Source organism: Oryctolagus cuniculus, chromosome 20 (assembly GCF_051225735.1).
Source record: "Oryctolagus cuniculus isolate XC-2025 breed Fujian yellow rabbit chromosome 20, ASM5122573v1, whole genome shotgun sequence".
In the NCBI taxonomy this organism is placed as follows: Eukaryota; Metazoa; Chordata; class Mammalia; order Lagomorpha; family Leporidae; genus Oryctolagus; species Oryctolagus cuniculus.
This window is the reverse complement of record NC_142886.1, coordinates 25,109,454-25,118,702: the sequence shown is the minus strand read 5'-3', so window position 1 is coordinate 25,118,702 and position 9,249 is coordinate 25,109,454. Positions and strand designations below refer to the sequence as shown.

At 52.9% G+C, this 9,249-nt stretch overlaps 1 protein-coding gene across 1 annotated transcript; it reads left to right on the top strand.

Annotated features, from left to right (window-relative positions):
* The first annotated feature begins 419 nt into the window (after positions 1 to 419).
* Positions 420 to 9,014, top strand: NPC2 (NPC intracellular cholesterol transporter 2). The gene is made up of 4 exons (XM_002719582.6): positions 420 to 536; positions 5,362 to 5,469; positions 6,281 to 6,453; positions 8,387 to 9,014. The coding sequence occupies exons 1-4, from the start codon at positions 452 to 454 to the stop codon at positions 8,471 to 8,473; spliced, it is 453 nt and encodes a 150-aa protein (XP_002719628.1). The 5' UTR covers positions 420 to 451; the 3' UTR covers positions 8,474 to 9,014.
* Positions 9,015 to 9,249: the final 235 nt, after the last annotated feature.

Sequence of the window (9,249 nt, the reverse complement as noted above, 5' to 3'; positions counted from 1 at the left end):
TCGCACCGCCTTTATCACCGCCTTCGTCCGGGTCTCGGAGGCGGAGAGAATACGCCGGAGGGTGGAGCCTCGCTGATTCCCCGCCCCCCGAGCGTGCCTATTGGGCTATGCAGGAGGAGAAGGGGTTTGATTGGCTAAGAAATGGTCCCGATTGGAAAGCAGGGGCGGGCCAAGAAAACTGGGGCGGAGCGCTCAGGGGAGGAGCTGGGCAGGGCGGAGCTGGGACGGCGTCCTCCAGTGCTCTGAGCGGACCTGATGGGCGGGACAGCGAGCGTCTGGGCCCGAGCGCTCGGGGCCTGGCTCCCGCGGGCGGGGCCCGGGCGGACCTCGGCCTCGTCGCTGGTGACCGGTCGCCTGACGGGGCCCCTCCCCTGGCCCGCCCCATCAGGTTTATCTTGTGACCGCGGCGTCCACTCCTTGCTTCCTCGAGCCTAGAGCCTGGTTAACCACCATGCGCTTCCTGACTGCTGCGTTCCTGCTCCTGGCGCTCGGCGCCGCCGCGGTCCAGGCCGAGCCGGTGCGGTTCAAGGACTGCGGTGAGCCCCGGGCCGGCCCCAGGGTCCCGCCCCGCGCTGCCACCTCAGGCTGGGTTGGGGTGGGATCCTCGGACGGCCAGGCTCAGCCTCGGACCCGGGGGCTTCTGGGGGGAGAACGTGCTGGCCTCGAGGCAACTCGGCCGCACACAACTTTGTGTCTCTCCTTGGGACGCGTGTTTTGGGGTCCCTGGGCCTCTGTCCTAAGTTTCAAGTTTGTGGGGCGGACAACAGGTCGGGATCCAGGGGGTGAGGGTGCAGACTTCCTCCGGCTTCTTTTGCTTTCTTATTCCCTTTTGCTGACAAGACGCAAGTCAGTTCCCCTCCTCTGTTCTATTCTTACTACTGAGGGCTTCCCCTGTCACACATTCTCGGGATTCTAAGTCATTTTTTTCCTCCTACGAAATGCATCGCGTTTCCAGTCGCGGCTTATGACCCTCAACTGCCTCTCGCGCTGCGGTCGCACTCTGTTGGAAAATAACAAAGGGGGCAGTGGACGCATCCGGCCATGGTCTATAGAAGTCATTGTGGAGACTGACTCAGTGGTGTTGGGAGGTGGGGCGGAGCGGGGGGGGGGGGGGGTGGGGCGTGAAAGGGACGGGAAACCGATCTTGCAGAATACCTGAGCAGGAAGGAGGCTTGGAGCTCTTGTAGTCAATCATTGACTTCCTGCCTCCTTCGCTAACTTACCCGAAGGCATAGGCAGAAGAGAACCGGAATATGCCGAGAGCAGTCCCTGCTCAGTAGCTAGGAAAGAAGTACAAAACGTTCCTGGGAAAGGTATTATAAAAAATAAATAAATAAATTTAAAAAAAACTATGCATGGATTTCAAAAATGTTTGCACCCAAACTATCTTTTAATTGCTGTTTTCCCATGCAGTTTTTTGAAGTGCACTCATACGTGTTGAAAAAGTGAATGAGTGAGTGGGTACTCTTTCCACGGCATCTTCAAAATGTGTGTGGAGACATAAGTAAAATCCTGGGCTGGGGCAGGACTGTCTAAGGACTAGACTCTGCCGGGCCGTCCCACCCAACTGGGAGGCCGGCACTTGAAAAATGCTATTTTTGCCTCATAGTACTGCCTTTTCCTCCACTAAACTCAGTGTCTATGTGTGGAGGAAGACACTGTATTAACTCATCCGGTCCTTAGACTCTGTTACAGATGAGACTGAGGCACTAGCCCATGGGAGCCAAGTAAGCAGTAGGAAAGTGGTAGGTCTTTGTGAGCTTCAGGTTTCTGAGGGAACATTGAAAAAAACCAATCCAGAAGTCGTTAGTCATTTGAAAGGGGAAGGTACACACCTGGGGGAAGAATTTCTCCAAGGGAAGGGGGCGGCTGCTACAGATTCTCAATTTACTTTCGAATTAGGAAATACAAGGTGACAACATCCGCACCCACATCAAAAGTCTCTGTGGGACTTCCCCTGCTGTGAGATTTCCTGAAGTGGTGGTGCCCGCAGAGCCTCTTAGACTTCAGTTTTGCAATGTTTGAGGGTACAGCTAAGGAGTTTGTTCTGGTGGCATTTGAAGTCCAAGAACAACATGGTAGCTAAAAACCAGGAGGAAAGGACTGTGAGTGGCGCCTTTTGCTTCGTTCCTGCCGGGTCACGGGACCTGTGCTTGCAAGAAGCGTGTAGAAACCGGACAACTCAAAGCCTCCACATCAGCACCGATTTCTAACAGGTTGTTGATTCAAGGTCAGCATAGATATAGATAGATATTTTTTCCTGTCCACAAATGATGGGATGGAGTAGAAGAGTGCTTCTCAAACTGTTTTGTGTGCTTAGAATGTGCACAGCTTGAGAACTGTGCAGTGTTGGAGGAGCAGGCTGGGGGGCTGGGGGGCTGCAAGGGCTTACTTACAGGCATGGCTGGAGCCAGTCTCAAGATCCCCAATAGGGGGTGGCGTTCGGTGCTGTGCTTGGGATACCTGCACCTCATGTCAGAGTGCCTGGGTTCCAGTCCAGCTTCCTGCTAATGTGCACCCTGGGAAGACAGCAAGCCGTGGCTCGGGGACTTAGGTCCTTGCCACCCCCGTGGGAGACCCAGATTGAACTCTTGGTGCCTGGATTTGGCCTGACCCAGCCCTGGCTATTTTGAGCATTTCGGGAGTGAACCGGTGGATGGAAAATCTTTCTTTCTCTGCACCCCCACCTCGCCACCTTTAAATAAAATGGGGGAGAAAAAAATTACAAACGGGAACAGGAGCACTAGACTTGAGCCTTGCTTGTGCCACTTTAAAATCCTGGGTTGGCGTGGAAGCATTTCTGATCCAGCCCTCGCAGGACACAGAGCAGGGCTGCTGGCTCTTTGTCCTTCCTAATTTACTCCATTCGCCTTCATCGTATATGAATAGCTTATAGCTCCTGTTAGAGAAAGCGGAAGTTCAGAAACTTGTAGAGAATGTGTAGGTTACCCCTGGGTGCCCTCTTCTTCCTGTTGGAGGACTCCCGAACTCAACAGAGCTGGTGAGTGATAAGTTTCGAACCTGCCTGGAAACAACAGTAGAGGTCAGATGAGTCCTGTTTCTGACTTTTCCCGGTGCCTTGCTACTTCTGACCCTCAGGGAGTACTGGCAAGTGAATTATTTCCAGCAGTGATGGAGACCAAGACCACAGGAGTGCTTCAGGGCAGAAGGAACCTAGACTCAGGTGGCAGGGTCGGGCCTCACTGCAGCTGCCCCTTCTGCTGTTTGTGCTAACTGACCCTATTTGGAGTTAGGTCTGATTTGGGCCCTACGGTTATAGGGAAGCCACAGAAAGACCATGACCTCTAAGCTCATCTTCAACTGTTGGAAAAAGCAAGGTCCTAATAACCTAGTTAGGGGGGCCAGGGTTGTGGCTTAGGTTAAGCTTCCACCTGTGACGCCAGCCTCCCATATGAGTGCTGGTTAGAGACCCCTGATCCAGCTCCCTGCTAATGCACCTGGGAAAGCAACAGAAGACGACTCAAGTGCTTGGGCCCCTGCATCCGCATGGGAGACCTGGAAGAAATTCCAGGCTCCTGGCTTTGGCCTTGGCCCAGCCCTGGCCATTGCGGCTGTTTGGGAGGGAACCAGCACATGGAAAATTCTCTCTCCCTTTCCCTCCTCATCTCTCTGTAACTGTGCTTTTCAAATAAATGAAAACAAACAAACAAACCTGGTTAAGGTTTGAGGTACTGCCTTTTATTTTTAAAACCAGAATATTTTGTGACTCACAGGTTTTTTTCCCCCACAAAGAACATGGCTAAAGAAAACATAGAAGTGCAGTGGGGCTACTGTGTGCTTCTCTGTTTAGAAATGCAAGCCTTGGCGTAACATGTTAAGCTGCCGCCTGCAATGCAAGCATCCCCTGTGGATGCCTGTTCGAGTCCTGGCTGTTCCACTTCTGATCCAGCTCCCTGCTGATGCGTATGAGAAAGCAACAGAGGATGACCCAAGTGTTTGGGACCCAGAAGAAGCTCCTAGCTCCTGGCTTTGGCCTGGCTCAGCCCTGGCCATGCGGCCATGCCATTTGGGGAGTGAGCCAACGGATGGAAGATCTCACTCTATTGCTCCCTCTCTCTCTCTCTCTCTCTAACTCTGCCTTTCAAATAAATCTTTTAAAAAGGGTCATTCCCAGTTCGGAGACCGTAGGAGCTTCCTCTGCGAAGGGGGTAGGACCTCAGAAATTCTGTAGTCTGCTTGTTTGCAAGCGAATGGAATCAGTGGAAGCTGAAAAGCCAGGCCTGGGTACCCTGAAGGTCCTGTTTGGCCCGTATCTGTAACGGCGCATACAATGTGGGCAGATGAGATTTCATCACTGAAGTCTCCGAGGGTCTGGGGGGAGGGTCTGGGGGTTGAACCTCTCGGAGGACAGCAGTGAGGGGCAAAGGTGTGAAACCGCATCAGGGGACCCGAAAGGGCTCTGTGTAGCTGAGTTTGAACCTGGGTCTTCCCCAGAGGCCTCACAGAGTGGTCACCCTGGAATTCCGTGGGGGTCTCCTTCCATTTGTCACTCTGGCTACAAATTCGAAACTTCCCTCCTGTTCCAAGTCCGGCTGACCCACAGAGTCCTGGGTCTACCCTCTTCAGGCCGTGTGATCTTGGACAAGTCACAGCCATCTTTCCAAGTCCTGAGACAAAGCCAGAAACCCCAGTGTTGTGCGCCTTCTTTCCTACAAGTGCCTCAGATTTTCCCGGTCCTTGCTGCCCAAGACACAAGTTCCATAGTTTCTGAGAACAGATGACCCAGGAACTCCGAACTCCTGGAGCCAGGAGCTCCATAGAGGTCCTGTCGGTCCTAAGAGCCGGCAGACTTTCCAGCAAACGGGAACAGATCCCTAACTTAGCGCTTGCGAAGCTGCTGGGGCTCCCTCCGTGGAGTCCTGCCTCTGCTTTGCCTTCCAGAGCGTCAGTTCTCCGGCACAACTTTGACTACTTTTGCATGTGCTTCTCTGCTAGAAAATGAATGTGGAAGTTGGAGTATTTTAATTAACAAGAAGGAAGCAAGCACCTTCCAGGTTTGGGGTTGAGCTCTGAGCCCTTACGATTAAGAATGGGAGACGAGGATCTGGGAACATTTGGAGTTTCTTCGTTGTAGTTTAGCCCCTTTCTATGACCTTGTATGGGCATGGCCTCTGGGTACTTGGCTTGACAAATATTAACACCCACCAGCTCCCTTTCCGTCTGATTTACAGGCTATGATTTTAGGGGTGAGAGGAATCGGGGTTCTGCGTTGTCATGTAGACTCCCTCCCTTGTCAGGAAAGCAGCCGTCTCAGAGAACAGAGCACCTTCCCACGAGGTGGGGGTGGCGCCTCCTTGGTGGAGTTTCCCTGCAACTCCAATTCACTCTCCTTTGCTTCAGGTTCCGAAGCTGGAGTTATCAAAGAAGTCAATGTGAGCCCATGCCACGTGCAGCCCTGCGAGCTGCAGAAGGGACAGTCCTACGGCGTCAACGTCACCTTCTCCAGCAGTGAGTAAACTCGGGAGTATTGCCATAAGCACGAGAATGGGGGACGGGGGAGGTGGGGGGCTGGTGCGCGGCGTTCTGTGACCTCCCTGCCAATCTGCAAAGCTAGGATTCGTTACGCCATCGGCTGCTGCTCTCGTGCTGGGCTCCAGGTGCCCGTTCCCCAGCGTCCACGGCTGCCGGACTCCCTTTAAGCAGGCAGCGCGCTGGCTGTGTGTTCCCGGGTTAGAGCACCACGTTGGGTTTTCCCGGTGCTATCTTGGCCCCTATTGCACAGCAGGTGTTTATGGGATGTCAGCCCTGTTTGGCTACAGGCTTCAGAGCGTTAATGCAGACTCCAAGTCTGCAGACTTTGAAAACTTCAGAATGTTCTTTTCAGCAATAAACCTTTCCGTTATTGTCCACGTTCTGAAAATAAGGGTGCCTCTAATACTGAACAGTCTGCAGGGTCTGAGGACCCACCGGACCCTCGGGAAACCAGGACTTGGCTGAGGTCGTTTATCCAGGTAGCTGTGATGTTCCTGAGAAACTATGAAAGGCAGGAAAGAGCAACACGGAGTTGGGAGCCAAAAAAACCAGCTCCTGCCCATTGCTCCTTTCTGCATCATTCAATGGCTGCTCATGGCTGAACACCTGCGCTGCGCTCACCATCAACCCTAACTACAAGCAGAAACAGACCCTAGGAATCAGGACACACAGGCTCCACAGTCTGCCGTTCGAGCAGTGCTGTTGCCTGAGAGTGTGTCTGAAGATTTGGCTCGGAGTCTGGACACGGGCTCTTTTCTTCACCCTCTCGCTGGCTTTTTCCTCTTAGATGTTCAGTCTAAGAACAGCACGGCCGTTGTGCACGGCATCCTGTTCGCGGTTGAAGTTCCCTTTCCCATTCCTGAGCCCGACGGCTGCAAGAGCGGGATCAGCTGCCCCATCCAGAAAGGCCAGACCTACAACTACATGAACAAGCTCCCAGTGAAGAACGAGTACCCCTCGGTGAGTGCCGCTGAGTGCCCCCGGCCGGGAGAGCCTTGTGGTTGGGGGCTCCTCTGCTTTACGGGGAGGGGGAAGAAGTAGGTGCGAGGGTTAGGAATCGCGGGCGAGGGCAGGTTCTTCTTCCTGCGTGCATTTGTTCCGTCACACTAGCCTAATGCTGCCTTCTTGCACAGGGTATTCCGCTGGAGTCTCGTGGCCACCTATGCAAGCTGATATTCTTTCTAGTTTACAGATACTGTTGTGTGATACGGACAGAGTCCGCTCCACCAAGAAATGCCACATCCTAGGTTTAGAGCCAGCTCTTGTGATCTGAAACCTGTGCAGTATTAAAAGGTTATCACAGAGTTGAAGATCCAGGCTGTCTCGGCATTGTCATCAGAGGATCCTGGCTTCCCCACTGAATGTGGCATCAGGACAGCCAGAGTTTGCTGACGCTGTGACAGAGAGGTGGCTCCTCCCCACTCCCTCTCCAGCCCCCATCTTCACCTCTGACCCCCTGCCCCTTGACCTGCTGTTTTTTCCACCGAGCACTAAAGATAGGTATTCTGATACGAATAGAGAAGCCAAGGAATTGATTTTTTTTTAAAGATTTATTTATTTACTTGAAAGTCAGAGTTACACAGAGAGAGAAGGAGAGGCAGAGGGAGAGAGAGGGAGTCTTCCATCCACTGGTTCACTCCCCAGTTGGCTGCGATGGCCGGAGCTGCACAAATCCGAAGCCAGGAGCCAGGAGCTTCCTCCAAGTCTCTCACGCGAGTGCAGGGACCCAAGCACTTGGGCCATCTTCCACTGCTTTCCTAGGCCATAGCAGAGAGCTGGATCTCTGTGTCTGGTGGAGCAGCCGCCCGACACGGGAGGCTTAACCTGCTACACCACCTACATGTGCAGGCCCCCAGCACAACTTTCAAGAAGCTAGGTATCATTGTCATGCAAATACTGCATTGTGAAGAAGCATTTGAGTACAAAAGAGAGGTGGTAACTAGTGCCCAGAGAGCTGACTTTGTCCTCATAAGAAGGAACTGCAGGACCCAGCGTTTGGCCTGGTGGTTAAGGCTTCAGTTGGACCCACCTTCTACATCCAAGTGAGTCCCAACTCCACTTCCAACTCCAGCTTCCTGCTATGCACACCTTGGGAGGCAGCCCTAATGCTTCCAGTGGTTGGGTCACTGCCACCCACAAGGAACAGCTGGACTGAGTGTCTGGCTCCCAGCTTTGACCTGGCCTGTCCCTACCTAGCCTTTGTGGATATCTGGGGAGGGACCCAGCAGACAGGAGTGTGTCTGTGTGTCTGTGTCTGTCTTTCTGCCTCTCAAATAAAATTTTAAAAGGATAGAAACAGTACAGTATCAGTGAGTCAAGAATTAGAGCAGCTCAGAACATGAGTTTACCAAGGCAAGGCAAGGCAGGCATTTCCTGAGCGAACAGTTTAAGGAATTCAGCCGAAACTATTGCTGCACAGATGGTTGTCCTTGACATCGCTCAACAGCCTACACCTCTTCAGCTCATCCTTTGACACCACTTTGACATTTCTTTGTACAGCTAACAAGAGCGTTTCCTTATACATAAGAATCTAAGTTTACTTCTCTGCTCTTCATGGTTGCGGTTGGGAAAAGCTGGATCAGGTTGACATACGGGAGAGACTGTTTACATGTAAAGTTGTTATTCATGCAAGGTGTTGTTTACATATGCAAGTCATCTGAGAGGGACAAGAATGCTGTAGAAATTATATTTGATCACAGGGAAGTTGCGTGGTGTTGCTAACTGTCATTAAGGCCACGCCTGAGCGGAGCGGGCATTTGATGGCAGGATTTAAGGGGAGTGTGAGGAACTGGGCAGTTGATTGCCCTTTAGACCTAGGACACACAGTGAAGCCAGTTATGGCTGAAGTCAATTGCCAGCTTCATGTTTCCCTATTCTTGTTCTCTTTCTCCAGATAAAACTGGTGGTGAAGTGGGAACTTAAGGATGACAAACAGAGAAACCTCTTCTGCTGGGAAATCCCCATCGCGATCGTAGCCTAGAGCCTGGAGCTGCTTGATGGCCGCATGTCTGTCTGGGCGTGCGAGGGCCAGGGCGGAGGGAGGGAAGACATCAGACCTGAAGCTTAATCCATGCCCCTGGATGAAAGGAATCGCAAGATGCTGCTTCCTGCCTCTCCACGTCCAAAAGCATCTAAGACCCTATTTCCTGAGCTCAGAACTGTTGCCTTACGAGAGAGAGGGAGAGGGAGGCTGTTGGGATAAGGCGGGCCCAACCAGGCAGCGCCTGAGGGGATTGCTGTGGGGCTGTCAGGTAGCTCGCCCTGTGGGTCCTGGCCGCGGGGGATGGTCCCCAGATCCTCCCTCCAGCTGGGCCGTGTCTCTGAAGGCTCCTGTTCTCTAAGTGCCTCGTGGAGTCAGCACCTCCGACTCCGACGGTGCAGCAGCCGTGACTTCTCCCACCCTGGTCCAGGAACTGGGTGCAGAGGGGGTTTCAGCAGTCAGCCCTGCGCGGCTGCTTTTCCGTGGTGGTGTCGTCTCTTCTTCTGTCTAGGTGGTTTTCATTAAAGACAGCACTTGGTTAGCTGGTGTTTTGTTTGTCTTTTTTTTTTTTTTTTTTTTAAAGAACATGAACTTGTGGCCTCTTTCTGTAGCTGGACATGTGTAGCTTTGAGTAAATAAAGTCCTGTCAGGCTTGTCTTCATTTGGCCTGGGGTCACCCGCTTCCTTCAGACAGAGCTCGTCCCCTAGGCCTGTGGATGCCAGCACCCAGCTCCATGGTCCCAGCGGCCCCGCTGAAAACCCGGCTCTTTCTGAAG